This window comes from Stegostoma tigrinum, chromosome 6 (genome assembly GCF_030684315.1).
Source record: "Stegostoma tigrinum isolate sSteTig4 chromosome 6, sSteTig4.hap1, whole genome shotgun sequence".
Classification (NCBI taxonomy): Eukaryota; Metazoa; Chordata; class Chondrichthyes; order Orectolobiformes; family Stegostomatidae; genus Stegostoma; species Stegostoma tigrinum.
This window is the reverse complement of record NC_081359.1, coordinates 14,302,086-14,320,100: the sequence shown is the minus strand read 5'-3', so window position 1 is coordinate 14,320,100 and position 18,015 is coordinate 14,302,086. Positions and strand designations below refer to the sequence as shown.

Sequence of the window (18,015 nt, the reverse complement as noted above, 5' to 3'; positions counted from 1 at the left end):
TAAACTTCCCAGAAATAATGTCTTGTGTGTTTGCTGTGTAAACAAATGAACTGAATGTTCTTTTTTCAATGGAGATTAACTGGAGAACTCCAGCCCACGTTGAGGGCAGGTCTGTTACCCCATTTTCGCTTGTTACCTTTACTGGAGTAAACAGTATACCTCATACTAGGTATAGAACTTGTGTCCTCATTCTGTGACCCACTCTGGGGTATAACTATATGCCCATTCTGTGAACCACACTGGAGTATAACTCTATACCCCAGGGTCTCTGACCCACTTGAAGTATTATATTGTACACCATTCCATACCTAGATTAGGCTATAGTAATACAGGCTGATTCCTGAACTCACAATATTGTTTAGCTCTGTATCTGTCCCCTTGTAATAACAATGTGGATGATGGCTAGTCTGCTGTCAGCTGGTTCTGAGCTCTGCAACTGGCATTGCGTTCATTCATTTTTGGTCCATGTTAACCATGATCTCAAACTAAACTGGTCCCACCTGCCTGCGCTTGGCCAGTATCCCTCCAAACATTTCTTATTCACATACTTATCCAAATGTCTTTTAAATGTTGTAACTGCACCCACATCCACCATTTTATCTTCCTTCAGGCCTGAAAGGTTCACCAGGAATGGCGGGATTCCCCGGTGTAAAGGGAGGTAAAGGTCGACCCGGCCTCACAGGCTTGAAGGGGGATGCGGGATTCTCTGGAATTACAGGGAGCAACGGTCTGTTTGGATCGAAGGGTATTAAAGGTAAGAGTCACTCTGCGACAGCAGCCTTCCTCTGGGTTCGTATTTGTGAGGCTTTTGAATAACACCTTTACGACAAGGGAACAATCTCATCCTGAGTACTATTAAAGAAACTGAGCCCCGATTGTACCTTTATGTATGGTATGTACCTATCGTGATTATAGATTGACATCCAGCACTGGGAGAACTGCAGTATCAGAGGTTTCATTACACAGCTCAGATCTCAAACTGATAAGAAACTCATTTTCAAAACAAAATGTTGCAAAGTTCTGTCTGGAACATGACTAAAAAGCGCAACTAAGCTTCTTGTCTTCTTGAATCCTCTTTATCTGTGGTTCGTTGAGGTAATTCCATCATCATACATTCAGTGCACAACTCACCAGGAAATCCGATAGATTCCTAGCACTTCCTATTTCCGTTAAGTGAATTTCCTTATCTCCAATTCATACTCCTGGACTCCCAATACTCTGTTCCAGGGAACGCAGTCAGGAATGTTCAGCTTACTGTCTATATGCACAAATCTATCAGCGTAGCCATCCTTAGCCAAGGAGAAAGCATTTGATGCATCAGTTTTGTTCAGGTTTTGTTAGATGCCAGTCTGATTTTCTCAACCTTACCCCACCACAAATCTCACAACAAAATATTGTTCTTTGGGTAATGGAAGGCTAGCGTGCCCAGTGGACCCAGCCTAGGGTTTTAGAAGAATGCTAGGGGAGTTTGTGGGAAAGCAGGTGTAAAAGGGTGACAGAGGGGAGGATAAAAGATTTAGCATTATGTTTTACAAGGAACTCATTGTGTATATTGTAGTAGCACAGCTGCATCCTGTCAGATATTAAAGGAATCAAACTGATCCGATCTTCAGCTACATACATTGGCACATACCAATCATGGTGATGCCTCATCAGAAGCAAAGGCTTTGTGCCAATGACAGGTTGTCACAGAGTGATGCTGTCTTATTTTTGACCACAGGTGACCGTGGAGAGACTGGGCCTCCAGGACCACCTCCACCTATTGAACCTGCCATGATGGTGAGAGTGAAGGGGGAGAAGGGCGATGATGGCTTATCTGGGGAACCTGGATTTGTTGGTCCCAGAGGTAAGTACTGCTGTAATATGAAAACTGAAGCAAAAAAAAATGAATATTTGAGTTTGTTCTTTGGTTTTCTTGCCAGCTGCATGTTGTCTCTGATACTAGGCATAATGATATATCTTTCCTCATTGTTTAGAACACTTTCCCCAGTCTGTGTTGCTGTTTGATCGAACCCTGTCAACTTCTTGGGTGGAAATGAGTATTTCTTTTGTACTCAGTGACTTGCTGGGCCTGGGAATGTACTGTGTGAAGGGGCAGTGGAAGTAGCTTCAATAACTTTTGCAAGGAAGTTACAAAGCAAATAATTGCGGGACTATGGGGAAAGTTTGATTTGATTTATTCTTGCTACATGTACCTAGGTACAGTGCAAAGTTTAGCTTTGCGTGCTGTACAGGCAGATCGTACCATACAAAGCGCATTAGGGTAATAGAACGGAATGACGAATACAATGTTACCCCTGCAGAGAAGGTGCACAAACAGCAAGATCAACATTAAATTTAAAATTTGAGAGGTCCATTCAGAAGCCTGATAACAGCAGGGAAGAAGCTGACCTTGAATTTGTTGGTAGATGTGGTAAGAGCTTTTGTATCTTCCGCCCAATGGAAAAGGTTGGAAGAGAATACAACTGGCGTGGGAGGGGTCTTTGATTCTGTTGGCTGCCTTCCTGAGGCATCAGGAAGTGTAAATGGAGCAGGGGTGTGGCATAATTTGAACAGCTCTTTCAAAGTCATAGCGCAGGCACAATGGGCTAAATGGCCTGCATCAGTCATTGATTCTGAGCTCTTTTTTGAACTTCAGAGAAGTGTAATTCTTAATTTACTCAGATTGGCAATGCTGATTATATCCAAACTGACTGGTATTAAAGAAATGTTGTGAATGAAATGGTTATGTTTGCGACTGTGTCTTTAACTTAGAGTAAGAGAAAGGCAATTATACGATCTCAGAGATTGTAGGAACTGCCGATGCTGGAGAATCTGGGATAACAAGGTGTAGAGCTGGAGGAACGCAGCAAGCCAAGCAGCATTAGAGGAGCAGGAAAGCTGACATTTCAGGTCTGGACCCTTTCGAAAATTACGATCTATTGCCTAACAGCAAGGCTAGCCAATGTGGCTGAGTAAAGATTAAAGAAAGGCCTGGATTGTTTGCTGAAAAGAAAGTGTAGGTGTTCACATTTGGCATCAACAGCAGCAGCATCCATATTTACAATGGTCTGACTGCTGGTACCCAAAATCCCAGGAAGGTGTTGTATACACTAGGTTACTGCCGAGATTAAAAGAAAACAGTTGCACAGACAATCCGATTTTATAGGTGGACGTAGGCCCCACGTGATTCACATCACCGTTGTGTTGGGCTCTGAAATGGGAGATGTTTCTAAAATGTCTCCTAAAATCTCAGACCCAGGTAATGGGACAGGATCTGAGAGAGTGGCCACAGTTGGACGTTGAAAGTTTCAATGGTTCATCGCACTGAAATGTGGATGGGGGTTTGTGCTTGGATTAATAAGACCAGCCTTGTGAGCATTTGAAACAAGATTCATCTAGCTTATGTACAAGAGCGTTTACCGCAAAAGCTCTTAGTGTGAAAAACAATTCTAGAGCAAAATGTTATTACATTGAGAACGAAAGCAACAGAATTAAACCCTCAGGAGCTAAAGATCAAATTGGATTTGTTCCAGGAGAATTCAATGACTACTTATGGGACAAGATAAATGATATCCATGAAGTGGTTTTTCTTTCTCAGTTCCATTAAAAGCAAAAGGCGAACTCAAAGACTGGATATCCATGAGGTGCTGTAGGCCATCAACAGCAGCAGAACGGGACTCCAGACCAATCTACGACATCAGGCCCTGCATATCCCCCAGTCAGCCATTACCATCAAGTTAGGGGATCAACTCTAGTTCAATGAAGAGTACAGGAGGACATGCCAGGAGCAACGCCAGACATATCTATCAATGAGGCGTCTGGTGAGGATACCAAACAAGACTACTTCCACGGCAACAGCATAAGCCGCAAGTGTAGACCGAGCTAAGAGATCCCACAACCAATGGATCACATCTAGGCTCTGCTGTCATGAATGTTAGTGGAAAATTAAACAATTTGCTGCTTTTTAAACAACTGAGTCATAAGGAGAAGCTGGATAGGCTTGAACTTTTTGTACTGGAGCAAAGAAGGTTGAGGAATCACTATATAGAGGTTTATTAGATCACATGGGGTATAGATAAGGTGAATAGCAAATGCCTTTTCTCTTGGGTTATGGACTTCAAGACTAGGGAGCATATTTTTAATGTGAGGGGGGAAAGATTTGAAAAAGACCTGAGATGCAACTTCTTTACTCAGAGATTGGTTCCTATGTGGGAAGAAAAATCTAGAGGAAGTGGTGAATGCAAGTACAGTTAAAACATTTAAAAGACATTGGAATAAGTATATGAATAAGAAATATTTGGAAGGATATGGGCCAAGTGCAGGCAGGTGTGACTGGTTTAGTTTGGAAACTTGGTCAGCGTGGACTGGTTGGACAAAAGGATCTGTTTCTGTGCTGTATGACCCATGACTTAACACTAGAGGAGGGGGATGCACAATCCTCAATAATGAAAGAGCCCAACTCATCAGTGCAAAAGATGAGGCTTAAACATTTGCAGCAATCTTCAGCCAGAGGTGCTAAGTTAATTATCTATTTCTGACTGTTATTAGCCTTCAGCCAATTTGATTCAGTCCATGTGATATCAAGAAACAATTGAGGGTATTGGATACTGCAAAGTCTAGTACTGAAGACTTGTGCTCCAGGACTTGCTGCTCCCCAAGCCAAGCTGTTCCAGTACAGTTACAACACTGGCATCTACCCGACAATGTGGAAAATTGCCCAGGTATGCCCTGTACATAAAAAGCAGGACAAATCCAACCCAGACAATTACTGCCCCAACAGTCTACGCTCAAACATCTGTAAAACGATGGAAGGTGTCAGTAATAGTGCTATCAAGCAGCAACTGCTCAGCAATAACCTGCTCAGTGACGCCCAGTTTGGGTTCCGCCAGGACCACTCAGCTCCTGACCCCATTATGGTCTTGATTCAAACATGGATAAAAGAGCTGAATTCCAGAAGTGAGATTGAGAGTAACAGTCCTTGACATCAAGGCTGTGTGGCATGAGAAAAACTGAAATCAACGGGCATCAGGGAGCAAAACCTCTGGTGGTTAGAGTCGTATCTGACACACAGGAAGATGGCTGTGGTTGTTGGAGGCCAGTCATCTCAGCTCCAGGATGTCTCTGCAGGCTTCCCTCAGGTTAGCGTCCTAGGTCCAAAAACTTTCAGCTGCTTCATCAATGACTTTCCATCCAACATAAGGTCAAAAGTGAGGATATTCACTGATGATTGTACAATATTCAGCACCATTTGCAACTCCTCAGATACTGAAGCAGTCTACGTTCAAAAGCAGAGATAGTAGGAACTGCAGATGCTGGAGAATCTGATAGAGCAAGGTGTAGAGCTGGATGAACACGGCAGGCCAAGCAGCATCATAGGAGCAGAATAGCTGATGTTTCGGGCCTAGATCCTTCTCCAGAAACTTTCTGAAGAAGGGTCTAGGCCCGAAACATCAGCTCGCCTGCTCCTATGATGCTGCTTGGCCTGCAGTGTTCATCCAGCTCTGTACCTTGTTGTCTCTATGTTCGAAAGCAACAAGGTCTGGCCAATATCCATGCTTGGGCTGACAAGTGGCAACTAATATTCATCCCGCAAAATAACAGACATTGATCATCTCCATTAAGAAACACTCTAACCATTGTCTGTTGACATTAAGTAGTGCTACCATCACTGAATTCCCTCATTATCAACATCCTGGGGGTTACCCATTGATCAGAAACTCAACTGGACGCACCACATAAATGCAGTTGCTATAAGAGCTGGTCAGAGGCAAGGAATACTACAGCAAATAACTCACCTCCTGACTGCCCAGATCCTGATCACCATCTACAAGGCACAAGTCAGGAATGTGATGGAATACTCCCCATTTGCCTGATGGGTTCAGCCCAACAACACTCAAGAAGCTTGACACCATCAAAGACAAAGCAGCCCATTTGACTGGCACTGTATCCACAAGCATTCACTCCCTCCACCACCGACACTCAGTAGCAGCAGTGTGTACTATCTACAAGATGCACCGCAGAAGTTCACCAAAGATCTTCAGACAGCACCTTCCAAACCCACAACCGCTCACATCAAGAAGGCAGATACATGGAAACACCACCATCTGTAAGTTCCCCTCCAAGCCACTCACTATCGTGACTGGGAAATATATCGCCATTCCCTCAATGTCGCGGAGTCAAAACCCTGGCATTCGCTCCCTAATGGCATTGAGGGTCAACCCACAACAGGGGGACTGCAGTGGTTCAAGAAGGCAACTCAACACAACTCTCACAGGGGTTGTTAGGGAGGGCAACAATGCTGACCCAACCAGTGACACCCAAGTCCCATGAGTGAATAAAAAGAAGGAAATTTCTGAAAGTATACACTATGTTTAGTCATTGCTTTTAGCCGGGTTACTGGCATAAAAATCTTAAAACATGAAGTCTTGTTGTGAAATCTTTCAGCTATCAACTGGAAATTTGGATTTCTTTTAAAGGTATTCCTTTCTCTGGAGATAATAACACTGGAATCCTTGTTTTTGTCATCCAAAATCCATCATCTTAGATTTCTCTGCTTTAAATCTAATCCGAAATCAAACTGTCTTACAGTTTACTGCTTTTCGCCAACAGTGGGGGGACTTTACTCTGCACAGGGACACCACCAGCAATAGCCTAGGGAGGGGTGGGGAGCATCTTGTGGTCAAAGAAGGGTCACTGGGCATTAAGGGCAATCCTTGTGGCTCCATTGGGCTCCCCTGAGGGGCGTTCCACCATGGCAATCACACCATGAATTTTTAAAATTGTTCCTTCACCTACCTCCTATACACTCAATATCTTCTCCTACATTCCTCAGTCGTGCCCACCCCTCACAATACCCACCTCTCCTGATACCATCACTCCCAGTGGTACTGATGAGGCTTCTGAGCTGCTGGCCTGTGATTGGACCAATAGCACAGACAACCTGCCCATCATTCTTCATCGGGGAGCCAATTGGAAGGCTTCCTGCCTATTGCCAGGCAGGTTCCTTAGCCGAGATTCAGGGTGTACTTTTTATCCCCTGTCAGCGTCCGAGCAACCTCTGTAAAATCCCGCCCTTTGCCGCTAATTGAAACATTCCCAACTTCAATCCAGCTTCCCCGTTACTCACTTCCAGAACTTTAGAAAAAAGTTGTGGTATTGTTTAAATGCCCTGATGATTTCTCCCCTGGGTTTTTCCTCAGAGCAGTTTCTTGGATATTAATCTTCGATTCCTTGGGGACCCTAATCCTACCCTGGATGGTTAACAGTGCCTACCTTCAAGGGTAGGGTTTCTCATTTGCTCAGTGAGCAGCACTGAGAACTCTGATTAAAGCTCATTTAGGCTGGGATCCACATGGCTTGAGTGTTCTCCACTGTGTCCAGAAGCATAGGGACATTCCCTCACCCTCCCACAACTTGAGGTCAGTGGCCAGGTGAGGCCTGGTCTGTGGGAATTGGCTGCTAGCATTTAGGGTTAGGGTTAAAACCATGTTTTCTTTTTAAATACAACTGGGAGTAGGAAACCCAATGCAGATAAACATTTAAAGTGATTATTGGTGCATGCAATGCTGTAAGGGACTGTGTGAGTTCATGTCTGTGCCAGTCACGTTATGTTTCAATGAACATGATTTATTTGCTGAAGAGTTGGCTTGCACCAAAACAACATGAAAAATGTTGTGTATGTATGACCTCAGATTGCTCCCGGGACGTTTTGTGTTCAGCCTCAATAACTCATTCACGATCAACATACTTTCTCCAGAGCCGTGGAATTCAGAGTCATAGAGTCATACAGCACAGAAACAGACCCTTCAGTCCAACTAATCCATGCCGACCATAATCCCAAACCAACCTGGTCCTACGTGCCTGCTTTTGATCATATCCCTCCAATCGTTTCCTATTCATGTACCTGTACAAATGTCTTTTAAACATTGTAACTGCACCCACATCCACCACTTCCTTTGGAAGTTCATTCCTTGTAGCCTGAATCACCAGAACCTAGTATCCAAGTTCAGCAGGTCATAGGGAAATCAAATGGTCCTTTGGGATTTATTTCGAAGAGAATGGAGGATAACAACAGGGAGGTCTTGCTAAAACTATATAAGGCTCAAACTTCGGACGATACAAGACCACACTTAGAATATTGTGAACAGTTTTGTTCCATATATCTAAGGAAAGATATATTAGCACTGGAAGCAGTGCAGAAAAGATTCAGCAGGCTGATACGAGGTATGGAGAGACTGTCTAAGAGCAGAGGTAGGGTAAGTTGGGCCTGTATTTTGTGAAGTTTAGAAGAATGAGAGGAGACCTTATTGAAACAGATAGAATTCTTAGGGAATTTGACAGGGTAGGTGCAGAAATGTTGTTTCCACCTGTTGGAGAATCTCGGACCAGAGGGCATTATCTCCCAGAGTAAAGAGTTGCCCAATTAGAACAGAGGCGAGGATTTATTTATCTTTCATAGGGTGGTCAGCCTGTGGATTCCTCACCACAGAGGGCTGTCAAGGCTGGGCTGTTAAGTAGTCTTAATGCCTAGATTGATTTTAAATCAGTAAGGGAATAAACAGTTATGGCAAAATGGCAGGAAAGTGGAGTTGAGAATTATCAGATCAGCCATGATCTCATTGAATGGTCGAACAGATTCGATGGCTGAATGTCCCACTTCATTTCCTATACTTGATGATTTATCATTGTGGACAGCGTAGCTCACCTCACACATCCCTACTCCTCACATACAAACACAGGATTCAGGAACAGATGTAGGCCACTGGCTTACTCCGTAAGGCATCAGTTGGAATCATTGATCAATATGTTCAGTACTACATTCTTCAAAATGAACCTAGCACTCTGGAAGATGAAGTTTAGAGATGCACCTTTAAAAATAGTCATTCCAGTGATCTCTTAGCTATTCTACTAACTTGCATCCAGCAGAAACTTCACCATTTTAGCTACATGCCCACTGACTAACAACAGCTCAAGTTTAAAATCCTGAAGATCAATTTTAAATCTATAAAAGGTCACACCCCTCCCAATTTCAGCAATCTTCTCCGGCTCTATGGCCCTCTGAGATCTTTGCACTCCAAGTTCTGGTATCTGGTTTATCTGGTTTAAATTCTGGTATATTATTGCAGTTATAATTACTCCACTGTCAGTGGCTGTATCATCTGTCGTGCAAGTACTGAGTTTTCAAATTCCCTCCCCTCATCTTCCTGACTCTGGCATCTCCTTTTAAGGCACAATTTAAAACCTAACTCCTTGACCAAACTTTTGCTTTCGTGTCCAAATATCTCCTCACGTAGATTCATGTCCTTGGAATATTTCTCAAAATTAAAGGTGCTGTATGAACACAAGTTATTATTGGTGTCCTTCTGCTCAGAGACCAAAGGAATTAGAAAACTTGAGAGCACAGTCAAGTTTGCTTCTGTTGCTTTTTTCGATCAGGGTCGAAGGGGATGCCAGGATACCCAGGACAGCAAGGACAGCCTGGTCTCCCTGGAACACCAGGACAACAGAAAGGATTTCCAGGAATCCCAGGTGTGCCAGGAGAACTTGGAGGCAAAGGGATGCCAGGATCCCCTGGACCTCCAGGCATTAGTGGTTTCCCTGGGATGATTGGTGAGAAGGTGGGTTTGAAATAAATTGTCTGTGTGCCGCCCGGATTTATTTACACAGGGTACAGATTTTGTTCCCAGTATCAAGAGTGGCTGAGTAGCTTGCGTTCTCACGAGATACAGAGATTTCTGGCTTCATAGTGCTCTATAGGGGTATGAGATCATAATCCAGAGTGGCACTCCCAATGCAGTACTTAAGGAGTGCTGCACTGTCAGAGAGTCAGTACTGAGGGAGCGCTGCACTGTCAGAGGGTCAGTACTGAGGGAGTGCTGCACCGTCAGAGGGTCAGTACTGAGGGAGGGCTGCACTGTCAGAGGGTCAGTACGGAGGGAGCACTGCACTGTCGGGGGTCAGTACTGAGGGAGAGCTGCACTGTCAGAAAGTCAGTACTGAGGGAGCGCTGCACTGTCAGTGGGTCAGTACTGAGGGAGCGCTGCACTGTCAGAGGGTCAGTACTGAGGGAACGCTGCACTGTTGGGGGTCAGTACTGAGGGAGCGCTGCACTGTCAGAGGGTCAGTACTGAGGGAGTGCTGCACTGTCAGAGGGTCAGTACTGAGGGAACGCTGCACTGTCGGGGGTCAGTACTGAGGGAGAGCTGCACTGTTGGGGGTCAGTACTGAGGGAGCACTGCACTGTCAGAGGGTCAGTACTGAGGGAGTGCTGCACTGTCAGAGGGTCAGTACTGAGGGAACGCTGCACTGTCGGGGGTCAGTACTGAGGGAGAGCTGCACTGTCGGGGGTCAGTACTGAGGGAGCACTGCACTGTCAGAGGGTCAGTACTGAGGGAGCGCTGCACTGTCGGGGGTCAGTACTGAGGGAGAGCTGCACTGTCGGGGGTCAGTACTGAGGGAGCACTGCACTGTCGGAGGGTCAGTACTGAGGGAGTGCTGCACTGTCAGAGGGTCAGTACTGAGGGAGCGCTGCACTGTCAGAGGGTCAGTACTGAGGGAGCGCTGCACTGTCAGAGGGTCAGTACTGAGGGAGCGCTGCACTGTCAGAGGGTCAGTAGTGAGGGAGCGCTGCACTGTCAGAGGGTCAGTACTGAGGGAGCGCTGCACTGTCAGAGGGTCAGTACTGAGGGAGCGCTGCACTGTCAGAGGGTCAGGGCTGAGGGAGCACTGCACTGTCAGAGGGTCAGTACTGAGGGAGCACTGCACTGTCAGAGGGTCAGTACTGAGGGAGCGCTGCACTGTCAGAGGGTCAGTACTGAGGGAGCGCTGCACTGTCAGAGGGTCAGTACTGAGGGAGCACTGCACTGTCAGAGGGTCAGTACTGAGGGAGCGCTGCACTGTCAGAGGGTCAGTACTGAGGGAGCGCTGCACTGTCAGAGGGTCAGTACTGAGGGAGCGCTGCACTGTCAGAGGGTCAGTACTGAGGGAGCACTGCACTGTCAGAGGGTCAGTACTGAGGGAGCGCTGCACTGTCAGAGGGTCAGTACTGAGGGAGTGCTGCACTGTCAGAGGGTCAGGGCTGAGGGAGCGCTGCACTGTTGAGGGTCAGTACTGAGGGAGTGCTGCACTGTCAGAGGGTCAGTACTGAGGGAGCACTGCACTGTCAGAGGGTCAGTACTGAGGGAGTGCTGCACTGTCAGAGGGTCAGGGCTGAGGGAGCGCTGCACTGTTGAGGGTCAGTACTGAGGGAGCGCTGCACTGTCAGAGGGTCAGTACTGAGGGAGCACTGTACTGTCAGAGGGACAGTACTGAGGGAGTGCTGCACTGTCAGAGGGTCAGTACTGAGGGAGTGCTGCACTGTCAGAGGGTCAGTACTGAGGGAGTGCTGCACTGTCAGAGGGTCAGTACTGAGGGAGCGCTGCACTGTCAGAGGGTCAGTACTGAGGGAGCGCTGCACTGTCAGTGGGTCAGTACTGAGGGAGTGCTGCACTGTCAGAGGGTCAGTACTGAGGGAGTGCTACACTGTCAGAGGGTCAGTACTGAGGGAGCCCTGCACTGTCAGAGGGTCAGTACTGAGGGAGTGCTGCACTGTCAGAGGGTCAGTACTGAGGGAGCGCCGCACTGACAGAGGGTCAGTACTGAGGGAGTGCTGCACTGTCAGAGGGTCAGTACTGAGGGAGCGCTGCACTGACAGAGGGTCAGTACTGAGAGAGCGTTGCACTGTCAGATAATCAGTGGTGAGGAAGCACTGCACTGTTGGAAGTACAACCTGTTGAATGAAATATTTAAACAAAGCTCTGTCTGCTGTCTCAGGTACCTTGAGCTGAACAGACTACCAACAATAAACACAAATAGGTGATACATTGCCAGCAGACTGATCCATGAAGTGCAGGAGTTCTTACTGTATCCCGGGTCAATTTTGATCAAGGACAGTCAGAAACCTATTATCCAGACAGTCTCACATCGCTGTTAGTGGGTTCTTCTGTCCACAAATTGTCTCCTGTTATCCTACAGCAGCAATTCCAGTTCTAAAGTAATTCCTTGATAGTGAAGTGTTCTGGCACATGCTAACATGAGTGGTTCTATTGAGGTGCAAGTCTGTTTTGTTAATTTGTGATAATTCCATTACAGGGTGTCTCAGGAAATATCGGCCTGCCTGGAGCTCTCGGTTTCCCAGGCACACCAGGATTGAAAGGTGAGTGAAAGTGAGACAAATTCCAGCAACACGGACAGATTTAGACTTAGTTCTCCCTGAGAAATGTGAGCAACATTCTCGAATCGGTGTTGGTGTTTTTTGGTGACAGGTTCAATCTCAAACTGGTGATCGGGGTGATGGATCTCACTGAGCTGTTTCAGATGATGAAGGTGTTGATCAGGCAGATTGCTTCTGAGAGACGAAATCCAGAATAAGGGGGCATTTGGGGACGATATTTGGAGACATTTCCTCTCAGCAATGATGTACCTGATGGGCTGAATGGCTCACTCCTGCCCTCATTTTCAATGCTACTTTATTTCTACAAAGAAAGGGGAAACCTAACATTAAAACATAAAAATAGCTGAAAATACTCAACAGGTCATGCAGCATCAGTGAAGCGAATATTAAGTTCATCTTCAGGATGAATTGTTCTGTGTCTTAAGTGTGAATTCACCAAATCAAGCCATTAGAGCTCTTCATCCAATCAGGAGTTATGTCACTGAAGTCCCTGCTGATGGTGCTGGCCAATCAGAGGCTGGCAGCCACTGGGATATGGAGACCACAGTGAGAGTCCCAGCTGGGAAGGGCTGTGATGTTCTCCAGGTGAGTGTTTGTTTTTAAAGGAGTAGGGTTCTCTGGTTGCAGTCTTCAGTGAGATGGGGAGACCAGGCAGGGGGATGGCTTCATTGTCCCTTCCTTGCCCATTATTGGCCCCAGACTGGGACATACAAATGTACAAAATGGGGACCGGGAGCAGCTCATTTGGGCCCTCAGGCCTTCTCTGTCAGTTAATATGATTGTGGTCGATCTGACTGTAACCTCAGATCTGTATTTCCACACAACCTGATAACTCTTGCTCAGCAAGAATTTATATGCCTCTGTCTTATAAATATTCAAGGATCCTGCTTCTTCTACCCTTACAGGGAGATAGTTGCAAAGACCCACAACCCTCAGGCAGAAAAGAAATTCACTTAACCTTTCTTTTAAAAATGGGCAATCCCTGATTTTCTAACAGTGTCACTGAGTTCTAGACTCTCCCACTTGTCTGGCGATTGTGATTTTTCCATCGTTCCTTCTTCCCTTTCATTTCCTGATCTATCGTTGTTTCTGGCATGTGACTAGTATCCTCTCTCTGATGACTGATGCAAGGTACCTGGCAAATAGAGGGCACCCTCATACCCTGAAACCAGATAGCCCCTGGTTTTCCTGATGGGAAAACAGCTAATTTTCTGATTTACCGGAACAGCATACTCGCTAGTGGTGAGTTCAGGCCCTTAAGCAGCTGCTAATTGATCTCTTCTGGATTTTCATAGGTGGCAGATCAAAAAGGACCTTTCTCCCAGAACTTATTTGCTGAGGTGGAAGGGGTACTCGTATCCCTGCTGGGCAAAATAGCCCAATTATTTGCTGTTCTCTCCACTTCCCTGTCCAACTCCAAGGAGAGGAAAATCAGTCCCTTCATTTCAGGTGGCTCAAATGAGATTTGCACAGTGCTGGTTAACACTGCTGCCTCTCAGCACCAGGGTCTGGAAGGCGAGGGGTTGGGGTCCGGGGGGGGTGCGTCAGTTCCAGCTTCAGGCAGCAGTCCATGTGGAGTTTGCATGTTCTCCCCATGGATTTCCTCTGGTGGTCTGGCTGCCTTCCACAATCCAAAAATATGCAGGTTAGGATGGATTGGCCATGCTAAATTGCTCCTAGTGTTCAGGGATGTGTTAGTTAGGTGAATTAGTCATGGGAAATACAGGAATAGGGTAGGGAGTGGGTCTGCATGGGACGCTCTGTGGAGTGTTGGTGTGGACCTTATGGGCCAAATGGCCTGCTTCCACACTATAGGGATTCTACAACCTCCACTAGAACCCTCAACTTAAAAAGCCTTTGAAATTGGTGATCAGTTGAAAATGTTTAACCTGAGAATGATAGATTTTTAACAAACGCAGAGAATACAAGAGAATCCCAGCAGGTCTGGCAGCATCTGTGAAGGGGAAAAACAGAGTTGACGTTCCGGATCTGGTGACCCTTCCTCAGAACTGAAAAGTGGGCTGTTAATTGTGGGAAGTTGATGATGAATTGCAAACTGAATCGGTATGTTAACTGGGTGTAATTACTCTTGCTTCAGTGTAAAGTGTGCAAGTGTTTCACTCTTTGACGCAGCACTATTGTTACATGCCTTACCACAGGTGAACTAGGAGATACAATGAACATTCCAGGACGTCCCGGATATAAGGGAAAAATTGGTGATCCGGGATTGAAAGGTCAGTGTTTTACCATTGTCTTACTCAATGAGATGGCATCCATGTTTATTCTGGGTCCGACATTAAACCCTGTGCATTACATTTCAGGAGCATCGGGTCCCCCTGGTCTACCAGGCACACGTGGACTTACAGGAGAACCAGGCATAGAGGGCATGAAAGGATCTCCAGGTGATCAGGGACTTACAGGTAAACAAGGTGAGTATCCTGCTCTGAATCCTTATGCCTGAGTACCAAGCACCAGGAGACAATATTATTCTGTTTACTTACCTGAGTGTTCATGATTTCTATATAAATACCTAAAAATCAAAGATGCTGTTTGGTTCATTTTAATTCACCCATCCATTAAAAACAACCGTCTACCTGACAATAACTCCAGGGTTAATGTCCCCATTTAGTGCAAGTGTTGAACATTCTCAGTGTGAATTTCAGCCCTCCCAATGTCAGTCAGCATCACCATGAGGCAGCATCTCCACAGTGAGGAAGCAGGCCATTCAGCCCATCAAGTCCACACCAAGAGCATCCCACCCAGATCCACCCCCCTACCCTATCCCAAGGCTAATCCACCTAACCTGCACATCTTTGGACTGTGGGAGGAAACCCACGCAGACACAGGGAGAGTATGCAAACTCCACACAGACAGCTGCCCAAGAGTGGAATCAAACCCAGGTCCCTGGTGCTGTGAGGCAGCAGTGCTAACCACTAAGCCACAAGCTATCATTGAGGAGCAAATCAGGAATGTGAGAGTGTGTTCTGTCTCTTTCAGGTATGGTGGTTAAAATTGTGGTCTATGTGTGGAAAGGCAAATGTTGCTGATTCCTCTCTCAGTCACATTTCCACATTCAACAACTCAGCTTCAGGACAGTGGCCTGGAACATGCAGCAAATGCAGTGCCTACTCTCGTCTCCACCCCATCTCCTTCCCCACCTCCTCCCTGCTCCTCCTCCCATCTCCCTTCCCTGATTTCATCCCTCCCCTCACCGTGCTATATTAACGCAGGTTGTTGGACAGCAGGAGATGAGGAACAGCACCTCGCAAAATCTTCCCCATCCTCCTACTTTACCAGGACTGTAAGACACAATTTTCAGTTCATAAACAGCAAAGGTTTCTCACCCAGGTGTGAGGTAAAGAGGGAATCTGTATTTCTCTAGTGGCTCCACGCCCTCAGAATTCCTAAAGTGTTTCTCAGCAAATCGTAGCCTCTGTAACAAACACAATGAAACAAAACGAGTGTTGCATACCAGGCAGGCTGGCCAAGAAAAGAGCTGGCAAATTAATATTACCTGTTGCTGCTTCTGATAAAGCTTCCTCCTCCCTCACCCGTGACTGACTCTTTGTGCATTTTCAGATGGAACTGATGCTTTGGTTATTTTGACTGACAGGCTCCCCTGGTTACCCTGGGTTAGTGGGAGACAGAGGATCACGAGGTCCCACCGGCTCACCTGGTCCGAAGGGGTACATGGGATTTCCAGGATATCAAGGATCTAAAGGTAAAATAAGTGTGTCAAGGCATGACCAAAATCACGTGCATCTGTTGTAAAGCATGCTCAAGATCCTATGGAAAACACTGGGGTAGATTAAGGCTGTCCCCAGTGAATTAGAGGGAGCAACACAACTACAATATTTTTTTTTGTTCAGCACTGCCATCGAGAGGAATTCCACATCAGGGCAGCCCAATGTGAAAATGCAACCTAATATTACCCATGGATCCTAGAGTAAGTTTGGAGTAACTGGGTGCAGAGTCTCACTCCGCAGGAGCGGCGGTAGGAGATTAAGCCGAGGTACGGCAACGTAGCGATATCCAGAGAACGGGAGTTCAAATCCCACACTGGGTTTGTTGTAGATGTTGAATTCAGTTTAACAATCTGGAAATATAAACACGGTCTCGGTAAAAGTCAAAAATGAAACTAGCAGGTTGTCAGAAGAACCCAGCTGATTCACTCATTTACCTTAGGTTCTTTGGGTTATGTCCTGGCCCATAAATGTTCCCAGACCAGCAGCAATGTGGTTGACTCTTAACTATCCTCTGAGATGGTTTCAGAAGACCAATGAGGATCAGGGAATTAAACACGTGGCTAAAAGAGTGGTGTGGGAAAGAAGGTTTCCTTTTCATGGCGCACTGGCATCAGTTCTGGGACAGGAGGGATCTATACCGCTGGGATGGATTCCACCTGAACAGGGCAGGTTCTGTGTTCTGGCTGAAAGGGTAAATAGGGTGGTTAATAGGACTTTAAACTAGTAAGTAGGGGGGAAGGGAGAAGTGAGCGTAGAGGGAGAATAACAATTAATGTAAGGCAAAGCAGCAGGTGACCCATTGAAAATTAGGAAAAGTGTTAAAGGGAAGGAGAACTCAAGAGCTGTCAGTAATGGAGGTAATAGGATGCAAAAAGAAGGTGCAAAAACTGGCATAAGGGCACTTTTCGAATGCTCCAAGCATTCAGATAACAAGGTGGATGAGTTGACGGCGCAACTTATGGCAAATGGCTATGATTTAGTGGCTGTTACAGAGACATGGTTACAGGATGGTCATGACTGGGAGTTAAATATCCAGGGGTATCAAACTGTTCAGAAGGACAGACAGGAAGGTAAGGGAGGTGCTGTTGCTCTGATCTTTCAGGATGATATCGGGGCAGTAGTGAGAGATGTTATAGGTTCTACTGAACAAAATGTTGAATCCGTTTGGGTGGAAATTAGGAATAGCAGGGAGAAGAAGTCACTGATAGGTGTGGTCTATCGGCCACCAAATAATGACATTGTGGTGAGGCAGGGAATAAACATAGAAATAGCTAATGCATGCAAAAATGGTACAGCAATTAACATGGGGGATTTTAATCTACATATCGATTGGTCAAACCAGGTCGGCCATGGCAGCCTTGAGGAGGGGTTCATAGAATGCATCCGCGATAATTCCCTTGAACAATATATAATGGAACCTACGAGGAAGAATGCTATCTTAGATCTAGTCCTATGTAATGAGGCAGGAAAAATGAATGATCTCACAGTTAGGGATCCTCTCGGAAAGAGTGATCACCGTATGATCGAATTTAAAATACAGATGGAGTGTGAGAAGGTTAAATCCAGTACCTAGGTCCTGTGCTTAAACAAAGGAGACAATGAAGGAATGAGGGAGGAGTTAGCTAAGGTAGAATGAGAACAAAAACTTTATGGTGGGTCAACTGAGGAACAGTGGAGGACTTACAAAACGATTTTTCACAGTGCTCAGCAGAAGTATGTTCCAGTGATAAGGAAGAACTGTAGGGAAAGAGAGAGCCAGCCATGGATATCTAAGGAAATAAAGGAAAGTATCAGATTGAAAAACAACACATATAATAAAGCAAAGAGTAGTGGGAAACCAGGAGACTGGGAAATCTTTAAAGGCCTACAGAAAGCCACAAAAACAGTTATAAAGAAATGTAAGATAGATTATGAGAGTAAACTAGCTCAGAATATAAAAACAGGCAGCAAAAGTTTCTATAAGTATGTAAATCGTAAAAGAGTGGTGAAGTTAAACATTGGTCCTTTAGAGAATGAGAAGTCCAGTTTAATAACTGGGAATGAGGAAATAGCTGAGACATTAAACAGTTATTTTGT

At 45.8% G+C, this 18,015-nt stretch overlaps 1 protein-coding gene across 1 annotated transcript in view; it reads left to right on the top strand.

Moving 5' to 3' along the window:
- LOC125453227 (collagen alpha-2(IV) chain) overlaps positions 1–18,015 on the top strand; it is a 195,852-nt gene that overhangs the window by 153,417 nt on the left and 24,420 nt on the right. Inside the window, exons 32-38 of the mRNA XM_059646445.1 lie at positions 611–754; positions 1,721–1,846; positions 9,418–9,599; positions 12,112–12,175; positions 14,353–14,427; positions 14,515–14,622; positions 15,807–15,914. Of these exons, the coding sequence (XP_059502428.1) occupies positions 611–754; positions 1,721–1,846; positions 9,418–9,599; positions 12,112–12,175; positions 14,353–14,427; positions 14,515–14,622; positions 15,807–15,914 (807 nt within the window). The remainder of the gene's footprint in view (positions 1–610; positions 755–1,720; positions 1,847–9,417; positions 9,600–12,111; positions 12,176–14,352; positions 14,428–14,514; positions 14,623–15,806; positions 15,915–18,015) is intronic.